The sequence below is a fragment of the Staurois parvus genome, unplaced genomic scaffold (genome assembly GCF_062004578.1).
Source record: "Staurois parvus isolate SC_StPar_1 unplaced genomic scaffold, SC_StPar_1.0 ptg000025l, whole genome shotgun sequence".
Lineage (NCBI taxonomy): Eukaryota > Metazoa > Chordata > Amphibia > Anura > Ranidae > Staurois > Staurois parvus.
The window spans coordinates 24956867-24983449 of record NW_028317821.1 but is presented as its reverse complement, the minus strand read 5'-3'; the positions used below and the strand labels follow the sequence as shown (position 1 = coordinate 24983449).

General features: G+C 41.3%; 2 protein-coding genes across 6 annotated transcripts in view; one reads left to right on the top strand and one right to left on the bottom strand.

Annotated features, from left to right (window-relative positions):
• CEP290 (centrosomal protein 290) overlaps positions 1-4147 on the top strand; it is a 239857-nt gene extending 235710 nt beyond the window's left edge. The window contains exon 53 of the mRNA XM_089652468.1: positions 2034-4147. Coding sequence (XP_089508594.1) covers positions 2034-2219 — 186 coding nt within the window. The 3' untranslated portion in view covers positions 2220-4147. The remainder of the gene's footprint in view (positions 1-2033) is intronic.
• The window catches only part of RLIG1 (RNA 5'-phosphate and 3'-OH ligase 1), a 47057-nt gene that overhangs the window by 6204 nt on the left and 14270 nt on the right, over positions 1-26583 (bottom strand). For 2 of the 5 annotated variants that reach the window (XR_016305860.1, XR_016305859.1), the window contains exons 5-7: positions 23198-23395; positions 19778-19947; positions 15125-15359 (exon numbers count right to left, since the gene is read on the bottom strand). Coding sequence is in view for 2 of the 5 variants with exons in the window: in XM_089652434.1 (XP_089508560.1) it covers positions 15183-15359; positions 19778-19947; positions 23198-23395 (545 nt within the window). In the remaining 3 variants the exon portion in view is untranslated. Of the gene's footprint in view, positions 1-10508; positions 14114-14865; positions 15360-19777; positions 19948-23197; positions 23396-26583 lie in introns of those variants that run through there. The other 3 variants (XM_089652434.1, XM_089652453.1, XR_016305858.1) reach the window with 2 other exon arrangements.

The following is a 26583-nucleotide window of genomic DNA, read 5'->3' as shown; positions in this document are numbered from 1 at the left end:
AAACATGAGGGAAAAGGAGGCCATTAAAAAGAAATTTGAATCTAAATGTTAAAATAGACACAAATGTAGAAACTTCAGGCTCTAGCTATACAGAGAAGATTATTCTTACCCTACTGATCTTCAGCTGTAGTTTATTGGTAGAGGTTTACATGACATTATGAACAACTAACCCAGCCCCTGTTCCCTCATTGGAACAGGTAAATTGGTGGGTTTAGTTCTGTTTAAATGCAGCAAAGGCCTGCTTGGCAGCTACAGCAAGTGGTTTAGCTTAGGCCAACAAAGGAGGTTTTAGTAGCCCCTTAAAAAGGTGGCAATGCATTTTAGGTGATAGGAGTGTTGGGAGTGCCATTCAGAATGAATGCCACTGTGTTTCACTAATTTTTTTAACATGCTGTGGCATGTGATACCACAAATACACTATACTGCCAAAAGTATTGGGACTCCTGCCTTTACATGCACATGAACTTTAAATGGCATCCCAGGCTTAGTCTGTAGGGTTCAATATTGACTTGGCCCACCCTTTGCAGCTATAGCAGCTTCAACTCTTCTGTGAAGGCTGTTTACATGGTTTAGGAGTGTGTCTATGGGAATGTTTGACTATTCTTCCAGAAGCGCATTTGTGAGGTAAGGCACTGATGTCTGAGGAGAAGGTCTGGCTCACAGTCTCTGCTCTAATTCATCCCAAAGGTGCCCTATTGGGTTGAGGTCAGGACAGTCAATTTTCTCCACCCCAAATTCGCTCATCCATGTCTTTATGGACCTTGATTTGTGCACTGGTGTGCAGTTGTGTTGGAACAGGAAGGGGCCATCCCCAAACTGTTCCCACAAAGTTGGGAGCATGAAATTGTCCAAAATGTCATAGTATGCTGATGCTTTAAGAGTTCCCTTCACTGGAACTAAGGGGCCAAGCCCCACCCCTGAAAACCAAATTCAAACCATAATCCCCCCTCCACCAAACTTTACACTTGGCACAATGCATTTTGGCAAGTACCGTTCTCCTGGCAACCGCTAAACCCAAAAACATCCATTGGATTGTCAGAGAAGCATGATTTGTGACACCAGGGAACACATCTCCACTGCTCTAGAGTGCAGTGGCGATGTGGCCATTGCATCTGACGCTTTGCATTGCATATGGTGATGTGGGGCTTGGATGCAGATGCTCAGCCATGGAAACCCATTCCTTGAAACTCTCTACGCACTGTTGTGCTAATCTGAAGGCCACACAAAGTTTGGAGGTCTTTAGCTATTGACTGTGCAGATAGTTGGCGACTTCTGCACACTTCAGCATGCACTGATCCCCCTCTGTCATTTTACATGGCCTACCACGTTGCTGTTCCCATTTGCTTCCACTTTGTTACAATACCTCTAACAGTTGACCGTGGAATATTTAGTAGCAAGGAAATTTCCCAGATGGACTTATTGCACAAGTGGTAATGTATCATATTACCACGCTTGAACACACTGAGCTCCTGAGCGTGACCCATTCTTTCACAAATGTTTGTAGAAGCAGTCTGCAGGCCTGGTGATTGGAACACCATTTGGAGGTGTGTCCCACTACTTTTGGCAATATAGTGTAGATGGTATATGGGCCCTTACAGAATTGACAGGTTTTTTTTTTATTTAGAACCTTGACTGACATATCCTAATTGAACACAGGGTAAGTTTTCTGTTGGTTAAACTAGATTGATTTGTGTCTTAATTTAACCAAACTATGCACCTCTGTAAATAATGGACACTGGGTCTCTTTTTACAAAGAATATATACACTTCAAAGTAGATCATGCCTTGCATTCCAACGCTGCATGATGGGAGAATGAGATTCATTGTTGCAAAGACATTATTTTAAATGAGGTGGAGAAAAACTAGAAAAGGAAGGGAAATTGTGGCAGAATGGCATTTGGGTAGTTTTATGTGCATGCAAAGCTTATACACTCTCCACCAAAATTACGTGACACTTGAGTGAAGCTCTTCATCAAGTAATATACTAGCAGCAATTGTAGAGTGTGTATCAAGAATTTTTTTGTTTTGTTTCAGGAAGAGATCAAAAAGTTGAAAAATGAACTTGAACATTTTGACCCTTCTTTTTTTGAAGAGATTGAAGATCTGAAGTATAATTACAATGAAGAGGTTAAAAAGAATATACTGCTAGAGGAAAAGCTTAAGGCTCTTTCAGAGCAGTTTGGAGTTCATGTAGACATTCCAGCTAATGTGGATTGCTGAAGACAGCTTCTTCCAAAAAAGCATCAGAGTTCAGCACCATGACTTACACTAGCAGGAAGGTAACCTGCAATACCATCAATTGTAATGGTCTACAAAACACCTTTATTATATACCAACTTTCAATAACTAATTTATCAAGCAACTTACCAAGCATATGTCTTGTGCATATCAGACTGCCTCACATGTAGGACAGAATCTGCAGTTTATCAGGAACCGGCCAAATTTCAAACCATCTATGGACAGGCTGATTGTATTGAAGTCAGTGTATTGATCACCTTCAGTAAAGCCAGCCTGTGGGTCTTTTATTGATCACTGCTGGTGGCGCCAGCAGTGGTAATTGTATTCTACTGGTGGGGAAGGCTCCCTGCTGGCAGAACACAATAGCGCTGCGGGAGGGATCCCACTGACCATGTTGATGGGGAGGATCAAGCAGTTTTCATTCCTTCAACTTGTGAAGGAAAGAAAATTGCATAATGCCTTACCAACAAGCACAATAAATTGAAAAGGGTAATTAAGGGAATGTGTTCTATAGCCACAATACTATTGGTTGGTGGTGGACAGTTCTCTCTTTGCACTTGTTTTATACTCCCTAAAGCTGGCCATGGATGGATAGAATTTCAAGTGAAAATTCTTATGTCTAGTACACACAATAAGAAAAAAAAAAAAAAAAAGACCTTTGTCGGATAATCTGTTCGTTAGTACACAGCTTTGAAGAGCCAATCACGATAGTTCATACAAAATTAGCCAAAGGGACAAGCAAGAACATTTTTTTTCATAACAGAACAAATGATTTGTTTAATCAGTATAGTATTAATCTATAAAAAAAAAAACACTGAGTGACCAAGACCGCGCATGATCAGAAACTGCTGAAAATAAACCTGAAGAGGGAGCAAGAAAACTCTCCTAAATGTGAAAAAAAATATTATTTTCAGGATAGATGTATGTATATTAGTAATAATGGAGTGATAATCTTATTGCTACAATTTGGTAATTATCAGTGGGGGGGGGAGGGTCACACGTACATGACATCACTTCCAATTACATGCTGTTACGTTACTAAACACACACAAGTTGTACTGGATCATACAAGAATTTGTTTTACACTTTGCAGCATTTTCCTATTTGGTATGAGAGTACTATGCAAAAAAAAAAACCACAAACAGTCATTTGTCTGATTTTCTCATCGTGTGTACTAGGCATAAGGAAATTGCAGAATGACATTCTAAAGATTTTGTTTGATTTTAGAATAAAATTAAATGAAACTTACATGCAATTAGAAATGTGTTCATTTGAGAATTTTTAAACCTGCTCCTTTGAATTTTCTTGTCACTGCAGTCAAAAAAAACTAGCATTTGACTCACTAATGATTAGAAAAACAATTTATTTTCCCAAGAATTTTCTTTGGAATTGCTACTCAGCTATGGTCCGCGTAATGTGCAGTAGGATTGATAAATTGACGATGTGTAAGTAATCCATAGCCAATAAACAGAATTTTCTGTGCAGTGATGGATTTTAGTGAATTGGCATCTAGTTGCTGCTGGTTTCTTTACGGAGTCTATAATACATTTATTGATCGATTTACTTGAGTGGATTGTAATGGTTTTGAAAAACACTTTTGAGCCATGGATACAGGACTATATATTTCAATAAAAGATGTTACATAGCTTATTCATTACCAGTTTGAAACCTAGGTTGCAATTTGAGGCTGCTACTGTAATGAGCACTTATTTTTTTACTGAAGAAAATGTCACTGTGTCTGAATTTTGTATTGAATAGATTTTATTTATACATGTCTGTACATATAATATATTGTAGGTTTCTTTTAGATGCGTTTATATAGAGAACAATTTGTATGTGCATTTTGTACTTTAATCAAATAAAATGTTTTGGTTTTTTACAGAAACAATTTAATAAATTTTTTCAATGTTTTTGTGTTCTTTAGCTGTAAAAAGATTCAATGTTCCATATCACTTGTGTGACCTTTACCTGATCCTCCACCATGACCTACTCCGTTAGAAATCTAGTACTCTGCTTCTGAACAGCTCTCTGACAAAAAAACAGTTTATTTATCTGACACGCAAGTTAACTGCTTAACCACTTCCCGACCGGCCGTTGTATATAAACGGCCGGACGGTGGCACTGCAGGGTCGGGTGGCCGTCTATAAACGGCCTCCCCGCACCCTGCTTGTGCGCGCTCCCTGGGAGCGCGCAGCACCGCGATCCGGTGCCCGCTGTGTCCTCCGGACACAGTGAAACACCGATCGTCGGACGGGACCTCTGTACGAGGTCCCGATCATGTGATCACTGATTGGCCAATCAGTGATCACATGCAAAGTAGTAAGCAAGATGTCACTTCTGACATCATTGCTTACTATGTGTGAAATCTGTGAATGATCACAGAGGTCACATGGTACAAGGCTATTCACAAAAGCCTTGTACCATGTGACAAGCTGTGACCAATCACAGCTCACTCAGTTCTTCTCAATGAGTGCAAGAATGCACACAGAGAGAAAGAGAAATGATTGCTTTTACATCCTATATGGGTGTAAAAGCAATCAGTGTAAAAAAAAAAAATCTTCATCACCCCTCACAAGTAGTACAGTGTCACCATGGTGACACTGTACTGCTAGGGTAACAGTATGTAAAAAAAAATTTAAAATAAAATAAAAATGTAAAAAAAATGTTTAAAAATTATAATTTTTGCTTATAAACTAATTTGGATTTTTTTTTTTTTTTACTAAAAAGATAACGGAATAAATTTTGGCTAAGATTTATGATGAAATATTATTTATTTGCAAAATTTTATAAAAAAAAAAACACTTTTTTTCAAAATTTTTGGACATTTCATTTACATAGCAAAAAAAATACAAATCCCAGTGGTGAATAAATACCACCAAAATAAAGCTTTATCTATCTCAAAAGAATGGTAAAAAATTCATTTGGGTACAGTGTTGCATGACCGCGCAATTGTCATTCAAAGTGTGATAGCGCTAAAAGCTGAAAATTGCCCTGGTCAGGAAGGGGGTAAAAGTGTCCGGTCTGGAAATGGTTAATGACCACCCTATAGTAGATATACAGCTACAGGGCAGCAGGCAGGGACAGGGCTGCTTTGTTTACCAACAGTCCTCCTCCCTGTCAGTTTAGGCACACTGCTCAGGTTGGCTGAGCACATCCATCCAGAGCAGTGTGCTTACAGTGGACACATCCCCTGCCCCCTATTAAACACTCCCATCACACAGTTAACCCATTCCTGCCCAGTGCCATTAGTAACAGTGTCAGTGCTTTTTTTTTTTTTTTTGCACTGATCACTGTATTGGTGTCACTGGGGATGTCAGTGACACCAAGTCAGTTCCCCCCATTGTCAGAATGCCCATAGCAGTCCTGCTATAAGGCACTGCTCACCGCATTATACAAAAAAAATAAAATTCCAGTATCTATACCGCCATTTGTAAACGCTATAACTTTCACATAAACCAATTAATTTACACGTATTGGGGTTATTTATTTTAGCAGACGTCTCAGAATACATTTTGGCCTAAAGTTGACATTTTTTTTTTTTTTTTTTACTGGTCATGTGTAAACAAAAAGTCCAAAATATTTTGGGATTTTTTTTCAAAATTATCAAAAAAAAACACACACAGGCAATCACATACCACTGCAAGAAAGCTCAATTCATGAGAAGAAAAAAAGGACGTAAATTTAATTGGTGCAGCAGCCCCTTGTAAATCACCTTAACCAAAAATTTGCAGATGTCTATACTCCCCAGCAAAACAACTGCATTGATGAGTCCCTCGTTCATTTTTCTGGCCGCCTTGTATTCAACAATTTCTACCGAGCAAGCGTGCCAGATGTGGGGTCAAGATGTATAAGGCTATATCCATATAAGTTTCAGATTTACAGTGGTACCTTGGTTTACAAATTGAATGCATTCTCCGGGATGTTTTGTATTGCGAAAAATTTGTAAATTGAAACGCGGTTTCCCATAGGAATGAATACCAATTAATCCGTTCCGGAAGTCAGAAAAAAGTAAAAAAAAAAGTCTCATCTGTTAAAAACTCTTTATAAAGTGTACTTGAAAGGCATAAATACTGTACAGGTCCATGATTAAAAAATTTCCAGAATGGCTCCAAAACTGGATGCAAAAACCATTCCAACACCTCCACACTTGATGGAATGTGCTACCTACAGACTCCAGCATGCACAGAGGCGGTGCTATAAACCTCCCAGGTGTAATGCATCCTAGGGAAACTCGGTTTGTATTGCCAAAAAAAATTCAAAAACCGAGGCATTATTTTCGCTGGATTTTCATTCGTAAACCAACAATTACGTTAACCGAGGCATTCATAAACCGAGGTACCACTATACGAGGGAAAAGATAGTCACGTGGAGCGCCCCCCCCCCCACCCCCCAAATGCCCAGACTACATGGGAACCAGTGGCAAGATAGTTTGGGACTTGGTGACACCATATGGGGTACCACTTATAAATGGACAATTTATTTAAGCATGCCACTATTTAGACCAGCGGTTCTCAACCTGGGGGTCGCGACCCCTTTGGGGGTCGAACGACGCTTCCACAGGGGTCGCCTAAGACCATCGGAAAACACATATTTCCGATGGTCTTAGGAACCGAGACACCGCTCCTCGCCGCCGCCACCGCCGTCTCCAGGTGTGGGCGGGATGACATGCCGCCCCTGTCATCTGGACACACCTCGAGATCAATCCTCGCCTGTGATTGGCCGCCGGCACTGTAGCTCAGGAGAGGCACACAGGCGGCCAATCACCGACAAGGAGGTGGAGCTTGGAGAGGAGGAGCCGAGCGGCACCGCGAAGATCGAGCGAGTGAAGAGGAGGAGAGCGGCCGGAGAAGGAAGACATCTGACAGGTAAGTGTCGGTACCATGGGAGAGGGAGGGAGCGAGCGAGCCCAGGCTGGAGCAGGGGTCTGCAAGGTAAGTATCATTGGTGTCAGTGGGAATAGTGCCCCATCATTGGTGTCACTAATACCAATGATGGGGCACTATTCCTCCCCCCACTGACACCGACGACGGGGCACTATTCCTCCCCCCACTGACACCGACGACGGGGCACTATTCCTCCCCCCACTGACACCGACGACGGGGCACTATTCCTCCCCCCACTGACACCGACGACGGGGCACTATTCCTCCCCCCACTGACACCGACGACGGGGCACTATTCCTCCCCCCACTGACACCGACGACGGGGCACTATTCCTCCCCCCACTGACACCGACGACGGGGCACTATTCCTCCCCCCACTGACACCGACGACGGGGCACTATTCCTCCCACTGACACAGACGACGGGGCACTATTCCTCCCACTGACAGCAATGACGGGGGCACTATTCCTCCCACTGACACCAATGACGGGGCACTATTCCTCCCACTGATACCAATGATGGGGCACTATTCCTCCTACTGCAAAATTACAGTTATGAAGTAGCAACGAAAATAATTTTATGGTTGGGGGTCACCACAACATGAGGAACTGTATTAAGGGGTCGCGGCGCTAGAAAGGTTGAGAACCACTGATTTAGACATTTGTACAATCTTGGAATTGGCACATTTTGCACCGTGCAACCTAATGTGTACCCACCATTAGAAGTGAGTGGATGCAGGACGGTATATTTTAATGGTGGGCATACCACACACCTCTGGCTGCATAACAAAAAAAAAAAAACATAGCATATATACCCACCAAGGACCAGCGACATACTACATCACTGGAATTTGAATGGTTATACCAGGATGATGCCTACAGCAATCGGCGATCAGCTTTCATGTAAAAGCAATCTTAGTGGCTATTTAGAGACTTTTTGGCAGTCTAGCCGAGTGCAGGAGCCTGAAATCCAAAGACCACTTTGAAAGCCTGATGGTGCATAACTTCATTTCACTTCCTCCCTACCTATTCAGAGGCCCTGAAATGCCAGGATAGCACCAAATGACCAGTTTTGGAAAGTAGGCACCCCAAGCAGTTTGATAAGAAGTATGATGAGTATTTTGCAGATCTCGTTATCAAATTCCTTGGGGTGTCTACTTTCCAAAAAGGGGTCATTTGGTTGCTATCCTAGCATTTCAGGGCCTCCGAAACTGTGATAGGTAGTGAGGAAGTGTAATGAGGAAATAAAGCCCTTTAAAAGCCTGAAGGTGCCTATTGGATTATTTTTTTTTTTTAAAACAAAAAAAAATAAAAATTGTCACTTCAATGAATTATTGCTCACAAATGCCATGGGTATATGTGGAATTACTCCCCAAAATGCATTCTGCTACCGAGTATGGGGGTACCACATGTGAGACATTTTGGCAGTCTAGCCAAGTACAGGACCCCAAAATCCAATAAGCAGCTTCAGACTTTTAAAAGGGCTTTATTTAGTCATTACACTTCCTGAGTACTTATCACAGTTTCCAAGGCCCTGAAATGCTAGGATAGCACCAAACCATCCCAAATGACCCCTTTTTGGAAAGTAGACACCCCAAGGAATTTAAAAAGAAGCATGGTGAGTATTTTGCAGATCTCATTTTTTTCTCACAAGGTTTTGAAATATAAAAAAAGAAAAAATATTTGTTTTCTTTCATTTTCCAAAAACTTGTGGCAACAAACAAGATCTGTAAAATACTCACCATGCTTCTTGCCACAAGTTTTTGGAAAAAAGAAAAAATATTTGTTTTTTTCTATTTTAAAACCTTGTGAGAAAAAATGAGATCTGCAAAATACTCACCATGCCTCTTTTTAAATTCCTTGGGGTGTCTACTTTCCAAAAAGGGGTCATTTGGGAGGGTTTGGTGCTATCCTAGCATTTCAGGGCCTCCAAAACTATGATAGGTAGTGAGGAAGTGAAATGAGGAAGTTATGCACCTTCAAGCTTTCAAAGTAGTCATTGGATTTCAGGCTCCTGTATGTGGCTAGTCTCCCAAAAAGTCTCACACGTGGTATCCCCATACTCAGAAGCAGCAGAATGTATTTTGGTGTGTAATTCCACATTTACCCATGGCTTGTGTAAGCAATATATAATTTGACAACTTTGTGTAAAAAGAAAAAAACATTTGTCATTTTCCAAAAACTTGTGTAAAAAAATAAAATCTTCTATGGACTCAATATGCCTTTCAGCAGATAGCTTAGGGTGTATACTTTCTGAAAAGGGATCATTTGGGGGTGTTTGTGCTGTCCGGGTATTTGTTTTTTTTTGGATATATGACAGAAATGAGAAAATATCGCTTTTTCAAAATTGTCTTTTTTTGTTTGTAGTGCCAAAAATAAAAAGCGCACAGGTGATCAAATACCACCAAAACAAAGCTGTGTGTGTGTGTAAAAAAAAAGGATGTAAATTTCATTTATGTACCATATTGCATGACCGCACAATTGTCAGTTAAACTAATGCAGCGCTGTAAAGTAAACAAATGGGTAAATTTCAGTATCTATACTATAGTTTGCTTTGTGTGAAAGTTATAGCATCTACAAACTATAATATAGATACTGCAATTTACCCATTTTTGGCTATAAAAAAAAAATTGAGCGTAAACTCAAAGTTAGTCATAAATTTAGGCCAAAATGTATTCAACATTTTTGGTTAAAAAAAATCCAAATAAAGTGTGTATTGATTGCTTTGTGTGAAAGTTATAGCGTCTACAATCAATATACACTTATTGGGATTTTTTATTGTAACCAAAAACATGTAGCAGAATACATTTTGGCCTAAATTTATGACTACTTTGAGTTTACTCAAAGTTAGACATATATTATATATATTTTTTTTTTATAGCCAAAAAGTAAAAAAAAATATTTTTCTTCAAAATTTTTGGTCTTTTTTTGTTTATAGCACAAAAAAAAAAAAGTGCACAGGTGATCAAATACCACCGAAAGAAAGCTCTATTTGTGTGAAAAAAAGAATGTAAAAAATTCACTTTGGGTACAGCATTGCATGACCGCGCAATTATCAGTTGCAATAGTGCAGCACCGAATAGCAAAAAGAGGCCTGGTCATTAAGAGGAGTAAATCCTAAGGATGGCAAGTGGTTAAATGAGCAGGGTAAAGAGGAGCCCAGGAGCAGAGTATTCTGTACTGTTATGGAGTGGGTCAGGTCTAATGCTCTGCATGAATCACCAATGAAGAGCAGCATGAACCCTAGGCACAGATCTCATCCTATGCTGCAATATCATGTCATTCAGTAAATGGATTTCAGTTTTGGTAGGAATTCCTATAAAATGGAAGCAGTTATAGAGAAAGCATGACCTAAGAGATTATCACTTTAATGACAAACAGAATCCAGGGTAATTTGATTTGTTCAGTGCTTTGCCAGTGTTTAATTAGCCAAAGACTGATTCTTACATAGTATATCAATAAATAATGAGCAAGTTGGCTATCCTGCCATCAAACCATTTCTACTGTAAGATGTAAGCTCTGAAAATAGAATTTTAGCAAATAAAATGCCTCCAGTTGTACGTTACCATGACAGCACTAGGCAGTTAGACTGTAGGAAGGAGGCTTGATCATCCTGTCATTCAACAGAAAAATCACTTTAAATAAGCTTACAGTCCCACATTTTTTTCTTGTCCATTGAGGGACAGAGGAATTCAGATATTGTCAGGTTATACTGCCACCCCTATTATGACTGGACACTGGCTAAAAAAAAAAATAAAAAAAAAAAAAATTGTAGGAGCATTCGCCTGCCTCAGCATAGACTGTCCAAAGGTTGGCCAAGTCCCACCTATTTCTGCAGTATACACTCCCAGCCCATGAGCCTAACCTGCAGCCAGTTCATAAGGCTAAAAAACCAGTACCTGTTAAGCCCTCTGAAAAATATGCTGCTGATAGACCTTGTGGTTCTTTGAGTAGTTTTGCCATTCAGGTGCAGACAGCACCCCTTTAGGCTCACAGGCTAATGCCTTGCCTCTCGCACACTCTTATCTGCTCCCTCTGTTCTTCCTTGTGCTACTGCACAGATTAATGTACTTTTTCTAGTCCCATTAGGTTCCTTTTTCTAGTCCATTTAGGTTTCTCTCACCCAAAGACCCTTGCTCAAATTCCTGTCTGTTCAACCTCTGAAGCTATACCTTATATTGGCCATCATTCTCTTCCTCAGTTAAATTCTCTTCCCTTAGGGCAGGTAAAACCCTCCATGGAACCTGGTACCCCTCAGTGCCACACTTCTCCAGGGGGGCCCTCTGCCATCCTAGGTCAGCTGGGACCAGCCTTGACTGTCCTGCAGCCTAATAGGACTCTAAATGCCCTGTTGCCCTTGCACACCTAATCCTTATCTGAGCACTGACTGTTTGAACTAGTGCTTTTTCCTGGGATCTTGAAGGGCTTAACCCTTGCAAGGTCTGGTGTATCTGGCTTTGTCAAGTTTCACCATTGGACGTGATCGCCTGTAGGCTAGAGTAACCAACTTAATTCCTCAATGCAAAAGGTCCACACCATATTTCCAGACCACTTTTCATCAGACTTGGAGTTACCCCTACCTGCCTTGCAGGAGAGTTAGGCATTTGGAGATAGTCCTCTCAAAGAAGTCTTCTTTCTTCCCTTTCTTCTTGGTTTACTTCCGCCCTCTTCTCTGCTGTTGCAAGTCTTCCTGGTGTGATCAATCAGCTTCTCCATCAGGTGGCTGTTAAGGATTCTTCCCCCTATAGCCAAGGTTCTCTCAATGGAGAATCATTATCTCCAGGCTCTGTTTTTCTGGAACAGGTGGCTTCGGAAGCCATCCAGGTTTAGACCCAGTTGGACAGCACCTAGGTACTGCTGTGTCTTTCGAACAGAAGGCGTGGGAGCCTTTCCTGCACATTGATAGAATGATGTATATACAAATACTGTAGCTACTAACTTTTAATAGAAGGACACTTACCTGTCCAGTGCTGTCTTCACCTGGGCTAGTTCTTCACCAGCCTCCGAGATCCCGTCACCAGCATAGTAAGTAAGGGAAGCCAGAAATGAAGCCTTGCGGCTTCAAAGCCAGCTACTTCCTGCACATGCACGGGTCACACTGCACCTTCTGAATGGTCCTGTAGTCTTCTGGAACCTGTGAAGTGTTCCAGAAGACTATAGGGAGCAGGAGGGGGAGGTCGAACTTCCAGCATCAGTTCACTGCAGCAAACTGAGTCAGAAGTGGGAGTAGGCACCCATCAAAACCAAGTACCCACCCACACCCCCCCCAAAAAAAAGGTCCCAATGTGGCAGTGGAGGGTGCAAACAAGTGGAACTTCGCCTTCTGGGTGGAGCTCTACTTTAAAGGCAATCCTCTGGACATTGCTTCCTCTCAACTGGTACCCACTGAATATGCAGGATAGGTTCACACATCTGGGTATTTCTCAGACTTTGCAAGGCAGGTGAAGGTCCAAAAGAAGGTCCCACGTCTCTCTGGCTTGCTAGCAGGCAGAATACACTAGGCTCCCGCTTTGGGTATCCTTTACCAGGAGAAGGGAATGCCTTAAAATATAACTTAAAGGCAAAACTTTCTTAGTTTTGTATAGAGTGGAGATGGTTTAGAACACCTGTCAGTTTTTATTGCTCTCTGTGTCCCCATTGGGGAGATTCAACCTCTCTAATTCTTCTATTTACCATTGTCATTTAAAGTGAAAGGAAAAGAAAATCCCAAATTTTGGGATAGCCCCAGAAAAGTAATAGAGGATAAATCTTCCAATGGGTTCTGGTGACCTGGGGGTCCCTAAAGAATTCCATTAATTTTCAGGGACTTCCTCTCACTTCCTGTTTGGCTATGGTAAAGGAAGTGAAGGAAAGTCTCTGCAATGGGACAGATGGTGACAAAAATCAGACAGGGGTTATAACACTTACCTGCGCTATCCAAAATGGAAAAAAGTTTTGCCTATAGTTCTACTTTAAATGTCTTCGGGGGATCAGTCTACCTGGTATTAGGTCCCCATTTCCTTGGTTGACACGCAGCCTCTTGAGATACATGCTCTCCTTTGTTTTGTCCCCAGACAAACCTCCATCGCCGTTGGGTAAAGATTTCTGTTACCTGCTGGAGCTTCACTGGATGAGGGGATTAGGAGCAAACCTAGACCTATGGCTTGAGGACAGATTATAGACAAGTCTATTTCAGCAGGATCCTCTGGAGTTGCTCCAGATGCACCTCTTGCATACCAAAGAGGATGTATTATTGTTCCAACCCTATTTAAACAGTCTGTCGCTACAGTCTAACTTTCATCTGACGCCTACCCTTGTGGGTCTGCTTCCCCTGCATCCTACTCCTTCAGCCATGTTGACTTCATGAAATCAAATTCCTGAGTTTTTTGGTGGATTTAAGAGTCCCTTCACACCCCTTGTAGGCTGCTGTGCTCTAAGATTCAGGGTTTTTACTGTTTAGGTCTTGCTCAGTGAGGGTATTGGTCTGGGTGTAAAGGCTTAGGACCTTCCCACTTGAACCAGATTTTTTTGGGGTTTTTTTTTTTTTTCACCCCAGGACCTGTTTTTGTCATTTTCATAATCTACTGCTTATAATAGGGTTGACCCCAATTTTTGTTGACCACATTAAGGTGTGTTTTTTTTTTTCTTTCCAATAGATGAATTTGATGTTGTTCCACCTATTGGTGCAATCTGGTTGATCATCTCACTTGGCCCAGGTTTATGCATACCCTAAGTAGAGTCATTCCTCACTGGTGGTGACCTTTTTTATCTTGGTCTTGAGCATCAGGTCAATTCTCCATGTCCTTCCCTGGCTGTGTTGGCATGTTCCCCCTATCTGGTCAGGAACTTGGTCTCATCTGGTTTCAGATTCTGCAGTCCAACTGCCGCTGAAAGGAACAATGCACGAAAGTCCTCAGTTCTGTAAGCTTTGGATCGGGCGGTAGTCACTGCTGTGTCACAACCCCTCAGTTGGACTACTTTTGGATATCCCAACTGTATCTGAATTCCTGAGTCACCTAAATGGATGAGGGGGAAAAAAATAAATACGCATCTGTGTTCATGTTCTTGGTACTTTTTGCTACAAAACTAGGGCATGCTGGGTAGAAGAGGGCTTATCCTGGGCTGGCCTACAATTTGTTTTTAACATCCAGTCCAGTAGGCGGCAGTAAAAATTAAAAGCATCTGAATTCCTGTGTCTCTCAATGGACTCCAAGAAAAAGATGTTGTGGTCTATACAAAAATGCTATTTTAGCCTACTAAAAAAATGAATATAACAGGACAAGGATTCATTTTACAGGATGTTGGCCTTAAGGTACAAGGCCAGCCAAAACAGGTTTTCTAGTGTTGGGTAGACTGGGGAAGAGTCACTACCCTGTTTGTGTTTTTTCCAAAATACACTAACATCTTGAAGTATATCTAAATCCAAGAATTTTACCAGTTCTTAGATGTGGTGGCTGCATTAGTTTTATTTTTCAGGTCTTGTACATTTCCACACGTACAGAAAACTCAATTGTATTGAAAATCCAGTGCTTGTAACTTCCTGTGTGCCGAATTGAAATCTCAATGCTACCAGCCTTTCCAGTTTTCTTCTCTGAACAACCCCCTTGCCCCATGTTATGGAGATTAGGGGCAGTGTTTGTAGTCTAAAATCATGAGAGTAACCTAGAATAACAACACAGCTTCTTTATAGATACAGTTTAGTAAGCGGTGTCACCCGCAGACAGGAAGTGTTTCTGGCAGGATCACCAGGAGAAAAACACAAGAAAAATAAATGCAGCCACTAAGGACTGGTAAGCTTTAATAGATTACTTACTCAGAGAAAGCCCTTCCCCATAAACATATAGCTTAAAAATAAATAAAAATGCAGGTGCTGGTCAATTGTCAAATTATCTAGATTTCCAGGGTGATGCAGGCCTTAGCTAACAAATATATATATATATAAAAAGTTGTTTCATTATTCTAAATCAATAACACTGTTGATAAGTGATCATCAGGTTTTCAGCACACAATATGTGTTCAAAACTTACATGCTTATAATACTAAAGTGAGTCTGCTCCAGTCTGATCGCTCATCAATATTTACTTTTCAGTCCAATAAAACCTCTTTTAAGCTGTCATACTGCAGAGCATCTATTTTGGCAAATCGTGTTAAACAATGGGAAGCCTCTTCATATTTACATAAATTAATTCGGATGAAAACTGGTTTTGAACTCAGGTACGTGTCCTTAAGTGGCCAGGGTAATCCAAGATGATGGCGATGAAGCTAAAAGAAAAGATAAAAAAGGGTGCACTCCTGTTATAACCGCAAAATTGGAACCCCCCCAATCATGAAGGAGACTACCCGTAAGAAAAATTCTGTTTTTCATAAGAGGAATTTTTATACTCGACCCCCACCCCATTAGCCAGTCTTATCTTCTGGTCATCACATCAATCCAATTCAAAACATCTGAGCTGGGAATACTGGCTCTATGCACTACAACCACTGTGGTTTGCTCCCAATTCCATCCATATCAAAAGCAGCACACCGTAATCTGATTTATAGAAAACGTACTGAGAAACTGCTAATGCTTCCCCTTTCTGAAAATGCTAGTTGCCTAGCTGACATGATGAGATCATTAATACAATACAAAACAGACCTGGAAAACATCTGCAAATCAGAAGACAGCAACAGCATTTCTTTTTCATCCATTGAGAGACAAAAAGGAGTCATATTATCACCTACAGGAGTATTGGACACTGGCAAAATGTAAGCCAGCCATGGATAACCACTTTTCTACCCAGCATGCCTCAGTTTTTTGGTAGTGTCTTCAGAGGATGGGTTTTATTTTTGGGGTTCTTCCTTCTTCCATTGACAAACAAGAATTTTCACTACACTGCCACTGGGTTCTATTTGCAGTGCTTTCCAGACATCAAGTACTGGTAAAAGTTTGCACAGAGCTTTTCCTAGGTCCACAGCTGTGGTATTGCCACAGAGCTTTTCCTACATCCAGAGCTGTGGTATTGCCACAGAGCTTGTCCTGTCTATGAAGACTCACTTGCATAGGTCAACTGGGCTAAACACTGGGAGTTACCTTGTAATTTGTATTGCTGGGCATGTTCTGAATTTCCTACAGCTGACTTTACTTTAGAAAAGGCTACCGTTGAGTGATTGAACACTAATGTCAACCATTGGGCGTGTGCTCCATGCTCTCTTTCCTGCCATAGTGTTGAGGAATAATCATCCTACTACTGCTCCTGTTTTACAAAAGCAACAAGAAAATTTCCTCTGGGTTGTTTCTACTGCCCACTTAATGTGGCCCTGATCAGTCAAAAGCTGTCTGGGTTTATGAGTACTCAAGGCCTTGCCTTGAGCCTAGTCACATCACCACCATGTGTTTGTCTGTATCTAGACACAGAGAACGTCGCATGGCTGCAGGTGGCTTCCAACTCACTTTCTGGGGACATTCACTATGTACCCTTAGAGGACACCAACATCTACTCTGGAATCCAGTGGCCCTATAGTTGTAGGGGTCTACTTCATCTGCATCTCCCTCAGCTCCCCTACCCTGTCAGCAGGGGCCTCTGGCCACAAAATCTTGTGTGAGTGCAGTAAATGTACTCAATTTCTTCACTTATACTGAATACAGAAGCTCCAATCAGGATTCTATTCTTTGCCCTGCAGTGAATCTCTGATCATCAGGGGCCTTAAAAGAGGCTCTGCTAAGGGTTGCAGTAACCATCTCTGACTCTGCATCCCCACAGTCTATAGCCTTAGCACTTTCCACTACATCTGCTAGTCAAGGTATTCCTCTATGTCAGTGGTGGGCAACCTTTTTTTTCAACTGAGCCAAATCTCGCCAAAACCATGATTGAAATTTATTTTGAGAGCCACATTTTTAAAACTGAAAATACATCTCCCATATAGTAATTCATCCCCCATATAGTAATTCATCCCCCATATAGTAATTCATCCCCCATATAGTAATTCATCCTCCATATAGTAATTCATCCCCCATATAGTAATTCATCCCCCATAGTAATTCATCCCCCATATAGTAATTCATCCCCCATAGTAATTCATCCCCCATATAGTAATTCATCCCCCATATAGTAATTCATCCCCCATAGCAATTCATCCCCCGTATAGTATTTCATCCCCCGTATAGTATTTCATCCCCCGTATAGTATTTCATCCCCCGTATAGTATTTCATCCCTCGTATAGTATTTCATCCCTCGTATAGTATTTCATCCCTCATATAGTATTTCATCCCTCATATAGTATTTCATCCCTCATATAGTATTTCATCCCCCCATATAGTATTTCATCCCTCATATAGTATTTCATCCCCTCATATAGTATTTCATCCCCTCATATAGTATTTCATCCCCCCATATAGTATTTCATCCCCCCATATAGTATTTCATCCCCCCATATAGTATTTCATCCCTCATATAGTAATTCATCCCTCATATAGTAATTCATCCCTCATAGTATTTCATCCCCCCATATAGTAATTCATCCCTCATATAGTAATTCATCCCCCCTATAGTAATTCATCCCTCATATAGTAATTCATCCCCCCTATAGTAATTCATCCCCCCTATAGTAATTCATCCCCCCTATAGTAATTCATCCCTCATATAGTATTTCATCCCCCCATATAGTAATTCATCCCCCCATATAGTAATTCATCCCCCCATATAGTAATTCATCCCTCATATAGTATTTCATCCCCCCATATAGTATTTCATCCCCCATATAGTATTTCATCCCTCATAAAGTAATTCATCCCCCCTATAGTAATTCATCCCTCATATAGTATTTCATCCCTCATATAGTAATTCATCCCCCCATATAGTATTTCATCCCTCATATAGTAATTCATCCCCCCTATAGTAATTCATCCCCCATATAGTATTTCATCCCCCATATAGTATTTCATCCCCCATATAGTATTTCATCCCCCATATAGTATTTCATCCCCCATATAGTATTTCATCCCCCATATAGTATTTCATCCCCCATATAGTATTTCATCCCCCATATAGTATTTCATCCCCCCATATAGTATTTCATCCCTCATATAGTATTTCATCCCCCACAGTACTATTCCCCCCCCCCCTTCTAGTAAGCCAAGTCCCCCGTGTCAATTCACTTACCTTTTGCGTTCCTCTCGCTGTCTTCCCGCGCCGTTCGGGTCTTCAGGGCGGACTGTGAGAGGAGCCTAGCTCCCCTCCCCTCACGTTCGGCACGCTGCCCCGCCTACACACATCCTGACAGCCACATCCGCGGGCCGGATTAAAAGGTCCGCGCGGACTTTTGGGGCTGCCAACCGAGAGGAGGCAGGGGAGCGGCCGACCGAGAGGAGGGAGGGGAGCGGCCGACCGAGAGGAGGGAGGGGAGCGGCCGACCGAGAGGAGGGAGGGGAGCAGGCGCCCGGCACACAGAAGAGCCGCATTAGAGTGGGTAAAGAGCCGCATGTGGCTCGCGAGCCGCGGCTTGCCGACCACTGCTCTATGTGAACTGGAAGGGCCTTGCACTCCACCAGAGAATGTGTTGGAACTGTTGCTTTTGAGTGGGAATTTGTTTATATTTGGTCTATACCCACTGTGAATCTGCCAGTGATGCACCTTAAACAGGGAAACCACTAGCCCTTTAGGTGTATTTTTGCGGTTGACTATCTTAGTTGACTTTTTGACCTTTCTACCAGTCTCTGAATTTCTGTGTCCCTCAATGGGTGAGAATGAAAATAGGATGCATTCATTGTAAAATCCTTTTCTTTGAATCAATTGATTAACACAAGTCCCCCCCCTCTTTTTTGATCATTCTCTTGGTTGTTTTTTGCTTTGATTGGTAGAGTCTAATCCTCCTGTAGTTGGCATTATAACCTGACAGTACATGATTCCTGTGTTGTCCCCCTAAGGCCTCCCAGAAAAGGATTTTACAGCGAGTACAAAAAACCTTTTCAGAATGGGGGAGGGGGGGGGGGGGGCGGGAGGGTTCAGTAATGACATATTCGGGTATTTCTCTTAGTACAGGTTCCCTCCAAACACAGACAAATCAGAAGCCAAAATGTTATTATATTCACTGCTAAGGAGAACTGTCAATCTGCACTGCATACAATGTTTGCAGTTATGGCCTACAAGCACAATTTATTCAAGTGGACCCGTTTCAGTCACTGGATCTACGTGATGGTGCTGTGGCAAAAATGACAGAAGAGTAGATGAAAGCATGCATAGCACAGAAATAAGCTTGTATAAACCTAAAGCTGAACTGAAGGGAGATAAAAAAATCGACACATTTTATGTAGTTCGTAAACATACATGCCAATGCACACATGTTCTGAGTATTAAAGTTATTATATCCAATGACAGTCATGTTTCCTTGTTTATGTCACTTGCGTTTTAAAATATGCTGAACTCTGATCTTTTACATAAAGCAACCTGTTTAGTATCCATTTAAGCTGATGCCATCATATTTACATAAAACAGTCACTGATCAATTGCCAGTCTGTTCTATTCAGTCAACGCTTAGGATCACACTTTAGCCACCAGCTACTCCTCTCTAATAATGATCAAACACAGCAGGGCTCAAAGTTTGGAAATCCTAGACCACAGTGTAATATTAGTTCAAGAAGGAATACACTTACTAAAACTCGCAGTATCATCAAGTGCATTTCTCAATAATTCACTATATGTACCTTTATTAAAGATCCATCTTTGCAGTGCCATACAATTCCTTCAACTTTTCCCTCCTGACAATGATTAAACCAGGATATGAGACTATTATGATTCAAGGCTGGAATATTCTTAATGAGAAATGTGCCATGAGGGACAAGGAAATGAATTGGATTCTTCTTATTGCCAATACCTGAAAGAATGATATATAAAAGTCATCATAAATTACCATTTGTATGTGAAAAGCATTTTGTACTTCAACCATATGGCACTACCGTAGTACATATGAATGTCCTGCAAAAATAGTTTGGATTATACAGGAAGCAAATATGAAGTCATTTTTCTAAGCCAGATTTCATGAACAGGAAAATAAATATCAATTCTACATGCCTTTTACCTATCTAGCTGCTCAAGTTTCAGTGTGCTGTAAAATACAGTGGTGGAAAACTAGACTTTAATATGGGAGCTTGACATAAATCTGACCACATATAAAGTGCTGCGTAAACTGTTGGTGCTATATAAATTCTGTATAATAAAAACAACACAAAGTTAACTTAAAGTGTTACTAAACCCAGGATTCACTGTATCAAGTCTTCCACAGTACACACAACATGGAAATGCAATTTTAATAAATATAAACTACTAAATAACTTCTAAGCAGCAGTATACAGCAGTCTTGTGACTTCTGTTAGTGTCCAGCCGAGCACTGGTTAATCTTGTAGGAGTTTTCATTCTCCTCTGACTGTCCTAGGAGGCTTCATAACCCCTGACCCTCTTGTCTGGACAGCACTGAATGGCCCTGTGCTGATCACATGCAACCCCCCCCCAAAAAAAAAGACAAACAAAAACGACTCTCTAGCAATACACACAAAACAGAGCATGTGAAGACTTGCCACTGCTGATCTAACTATGGCAGATGAGTTGGGGACATCAAAAGAAGGGGAGGATCAGAGAAAGCAAGATCAAAACAGTTTTTTTTACACAATGCAGAGGGTTGACCCCTTAGGTTCCAGAGTATACCAAGCATGCTTTACTGCATATACAAACAGATGTTACTGTTGTGGGTTTAGTAACACTTTAACCCCCGAGTACAGATACCATATACCTTTGCATTTACTGTAACTGGGTAACAAACAAATCTATGTCTACTCTGTATATTATCCATGGCTTGACCTTCACATTGCAAGCACATTCCGGTTGGATGCTGGGCTGGCAGCACTGCAATGTGAGATGCAAACAGGGACAGAGTGCCAACTTGGGCAGGTTATAAAAATAAAATAACTAATGTCCACTTATGTACAGGCTCTTTGGGAATGCAAAATACACATTGCTGTCACTGTACTTACAGGTACTGTACCTTTTGGTGCTTGCTATAAGGGGAAACATTAAGGGGTTGATTTACTAAAACTGTGCAAAATCTGGTGCAGCTCATAATAGAAACCAATCAGCTTCCAGTTTTTTTTTTTAACATCTTAACTGAACAGGCTGAAGTTAGAAGCCGATTGGCTACTCTCCACTTTTAGTAAATCAACCCCTAAGCTTTTGTTGACTGCTATAAGTGATGAATTAGGTTTATATTGTTAGATTTGGTAACCGTTTTAAGCCCTGGTTCACACTAGCACAACTTTCTAGGGATCTGCAACATGGAAAATCACAGGTCGAGTGTAAACAGATTTTAATGGGTGCGGTCTTATTTGCCATGTCTTGAATCACTGCAAAAAAAAGAAAAAAAAAAAAACACAATTTGCATTCTTGTGTGGCATGACCCCCTTAAACTTCAATGTAAAATCATCAAGTCATACATTTATCCTAATTGTTGCGACTTCTGAGGCAAAAAAAAAACCACGTGTTTCTGCTATGCTCAAGCGTGAATGGAATGTGAACAGGTAGGTGCTATGTCCAGAGATAATCCCCACGATGATGGAATGTCGGTGCTCTGGCTGTGTGTGAGTCTTCCCAGCACAGATACAACTAAATGATGAGCATTGGTATAGCCAGCACTCGTCTTCCCAAATAATAAACTTTCTTGAGCGAGTAAAAATGTCCATATAAGATTGGCTTACCATTTCGACAATAAGCCTTAAGTCCTAGGCATCATGGAATCCATGTGAATGCAATGTGCTTGGGAGAAAATGTTAGGCAGCAAGCAATGACCAGGGAGAAGGTAAAAGTAAAAAAAACACTGATCCACCAATTTCGCATAGGAATGCTTTTATCAGTAAAATCGCACCTAGGTCAATGGGAAGTCATGCAGCAAAGTCACAGCAACTTTCATGTCATGCTAAAGGAGTATATTTAGCTTTATATTGCCATGCTCACTTTAAAAATGATAGCAAAGCCATACCTGTCTGAACAAAATTGTTCTGGTTATCCCAATAGATTGTTTATTTAAGGATAAACTGGTAGTGTGTTTAATAAGGTTTTCTTCCAGACACGTTAAGGCCCACTAAGCAGATATAAGGTCTTAGCAACAGACATGGCAATACAAATTGACATGATCTTTCATCTGGACCAAATTATGTTTATAAAAGTTTCAATTCTACTGATTTCAATAGCAAAACTCAGGACAACAATTTAAAAGCATTTATAATCGATGTACTACCCATACAAAAAAATAAATTAGCCCGTCTCATGGGGACTATGCCTAAAGTATGAGTCTATTGATTATAATTTACAATGTGTAAGGGGGGGGGGGGGGGGGGAAGAGACTACTACATTATGAAAACATTTTCCTAACACGATGGCGAGAACAGGTTGTGACAGTGAGGTCTAATGAACCCAAAACTGTGTAGAGAGAATGGAGTACCACCTTCACTGTCCCCAAACTGCACGGTCGGTAAGTCGGTAACAGAAACAAAGATCAAATTCTCATGTCTGTGGTAGGCAGACCCACTAAGAAGGAATGCAGCAGTGTCATAAACCATCATTAATGAAGTCCTCAATAGGCTCCTAAATGCAGCCCTATCATAATCGGTTTCTTTTTTACCGCCATAGCTAATTACGGTAATTTACAAAAAGGTTGTTAAATTGATTTATGGGAAGATGCCAGTCAGAGACACCAAACACACCTATTTTAAAAAGGTCCAGAAGGCAGATGGGACACTCACCTACCTAAAGAGGGACATTATATAAATTATATTCAGATCCTAATTGTAATTTCATTCTGTGCAAAAAATTGCAGTATATTGGTTGTTGACTGTCCTCTCTAGGGACCAGAAAAAATAGCTGCACTTGCTCTCCATATAAACTATGAGAGTAATTCATGAGAGCCAGGGTTTCATAAGTAACAAATTATACTTGCTCTGCAAGCAAATTTGGCTCTGCATCGGAACAAAGATCAGGTAAAGCTTTGCCTTGAAAGTTATTTTCACTTTTTATGCTTTATGTAAACATCACTAAAAGATTTAAAACTACAAATAAGCCTTTTTAAAGAAAATACTTGCCATATGGGTTTCCATTTATATTGGTTCCTAGAAGTTCAAGAGTTTGTTCAAGGAGATCCGTCAAGTGAACAAGACAGATCTCCAAAGCTTCTGGATCTTCCAATCGTGGCTTTAGTACTAAAGCAACACTTAATGTATAATTTACAGCACTTGAATGCCAACAGTATTGCTTATTGCCATTCTCCACAGGCACCCAACCTACCAAAAAAAAAACAAAAACAAAACAAACAGTACAATTTATAATCAATTTGAAATAGATTGGGCTTTTATAGCTTATTTTCATAGGTGTTCTTGGAGATGGATACTCGAGCACATGTCCCATATGTTTCACCTGATACCCCAACCATGGCCACTGCTGCCCATGTTTTCTGCTGCGAAGGCTGTTTTAGGCAGACCCAGCTCTGTGTTGAAATGAGAAGAGCGGCATTGAACAGGGCATTTCTGAAAGCCCCGTCGGCTGCTTTTCCTCAGAATTGCCTCCCCCACACAGGAGCATGGACATGAGGAACTGAAAAGGCAGAAGGGACCGCCAGTCATGTCATCAGAAAGGTAGTTTATGGCTAGTCTGTTTATAGAATATATATACACACACACCTTGTGATGGTCTGGGGAGGCATATTCATGGAGGGACGCACAGACCTCTACAGGCTAGACTATGGCACCCTGACTGCCATTAGGTAACGGGATTAAATCCTTGGAGCCATTGTTAGACCCTTCGCTGGTGCAGTGGGTCCTGGGTTCCTCCTGGTGCATGACAATGCCCGGCCTCATGTGGCGAGAGTATGCAGGCAGTTCCTGGAGGATGAATTGATACCATTGAACGGCCCCCACGCTTGCCTGACCTAAATCCAATAGAACACCTCTGGGATATCATGTTTTGGTCCATCCGACCCCGCCAGGTTGCACCCCAAGACTGTCCAAATGACAATTGTTTTTTTTTTTTTATACACAAACTTGTCACTTAAATGATATATTGCTCACCCAAGCCATGGGTATATGTGGAATTACACCCCAAAATACATCCTGCTACTTCTACTGAGTATGGGGATACCACATGTGAGACCTTTTGGGAGCCTAGCCACATACAGAAGCCTGAAATCCAATGACCACTTTGAAAGCCTGAAGGTGTGTAACTTCCTATCTATCACAGTTTCGGAGGCCCTGAAATGCCAGGATAGCACCAACCCATACCCCCCCCCCCCCCCCCCATGACCCCTTTTTGGAAAGTACACACCCCAAGGAATTAAAAAAGAGGCATGGTGAGTATTTTGCAGCTCTCATTTGTTCTCACAAGGTTTTGAAATATAAAAAAAGAAAAGAAAAAATGTTTTTGTTTTCTTTCTTAATTTTCCAAAAACTTGTGGCAACAAATGAGATCTGCAAAATACTCACCATGCTTCTTATTAAATTCCTTGGAGTGTCTACTTTCCAAAAAAGGGTCATTTCAGCGATAGGTAGTCAGGAAGTGTAAGGAGGAAATAAAGCCCTTTAAAAGCCTGAAGGTACCAAGATCGGTGTGATCAGATGCTTTCCCAATTTACAAATAGCACCATTTATATCCTGTGAAACTGAAGTGATGAAATGCTTGTAGCTTCCAATTTCTTAGACTATAGAGATGATTGGCACCATTCTGGTCTCCAATCAGCTCTATGGTCAGCTGGCAGAAACACCGGCTGCATTCTCAGGTTCGCCCGATGGCACGGGACTAGCAGAGAAGGCCGTGGAAGGCAGCGGAGGGGGGTATCTTCTCACGCTGCTTGTAAAATAAATCCAGCAGCTAATATTAGCCACTAGGATTGCTTTTACAAGAGAGCAGATCGCTGGCTGAAAAAAATGATACCAGGATGATGAAAAAATGTGTGGTATGCCCACCATTAGAATACAACACCCTGCATCCACCCACTTCTAATGGTAGGCACACATGAAATGTGCCAAAAAATATTGTAAAATTAATATGCCGAAGCATAGGGGCCATCCACCCACTGTCCACCCCAGGACCCCATGCTTTGGCATATATGCTCTTTTTTTAACTGCGGATGAAAAATATCATCCAACAGCACTGCACACACCTACTTAATTATATTCTAAGAACAAGACCATGTTGCTGTCAGAATAAACAAGTCGGTGCTGCAGCTGAATGACATTCCTGAAACGAAAACAGCAATGGTTAACAATAAAATTGTAACAGTAGAACAGGAACAACAACAAAAAAAAACTATTTTTGGTTTTTAAAATTTTTTTTTTTTAATAAACTAACTTTTTAAAACAACTTGTAGGGTCTCAAAATGCGATAGGCAGTTTCCTGACTACCAAACCTCTTTCGAGACCCTGTGTAAATATGTGCCCTGAACTGTGCCATGCTGTATCCTATATTAATACTCTACTAGTGTATGGTAGCGACGGAAGCAGTCCTTTAGGCAGAGACCAAGTTGGTCAGGACAGGAGGGACAAAAAAAAAAAAGCGGGCATTGCGTCTTCTTTGGGGTGACCTTTTGGTTGGGGTACCAGAGAGGACATCTAAAAAATGCCTCTCATACAGCCGGCTAACTTCACCTGGATTTGAGGACTGGGCCACAGCACCTTCTGGATACAAAAAGGGCCATGATGATCTCTTCCTGGAATTTTAGGAAGGATCCACTTTGTCCAGTTGCTTTGTAAATTACAGAAGCATTCAATATAGCCATTTGAAATAAATAGACACCTTTTTGTACCAGTGTCAAGCTTTCTGGGAAACTAGGTACGGCTTCATCATTTGGTAGCTGAAGTCCACCCTTCCCATGTTTAGGTTATAGTTGTGGGGTTTCTCAACAACACCAGATATCGTGTTAATTTGGACTATAGCATGAATGGAAGACAGGATGAAAACATCCAGTTTGTCCTTCCACTTCACTGAGAGCAAGTCATCATTCCTCAAGCAGGCTCTCTCCCCCCTAAGTTGGGTATTTACAAGCCGTTGGGGTAAGCCTCGGTGATTAGGTCACATGAGCCAATTCCAAGATTGTACACTTCTAAATAGTGGCACGCTTGTATACAAATTGTCCACGTATAAGTGATACCCCTTACGGAACAAACACAACACCAAGTCCCAAACTATCTTGCCACTGCTCTCCATATAGTCTGGGCAGTCAGGGGGCTCTACTTCGCTGTCTTTTCCCTCAAACCCTACATTTGTAGGTATAGCCTGTGGCCCTCTCACAGAGCTTATACAATTTGACCCCATATCTGGTACGCTTGCTGGGGATGTACTGTTTGAATGAAAGTTGGCCAGTAAACTGAATGAGGGACTTAACCACACAGATGTTTTGCTGGGGCGTGTACACATCTGCAAATATCTCAGTGAGGTGGTTTATGAGGGGCCGACTTTTTGTAGAGCCTGTCATGTTCAG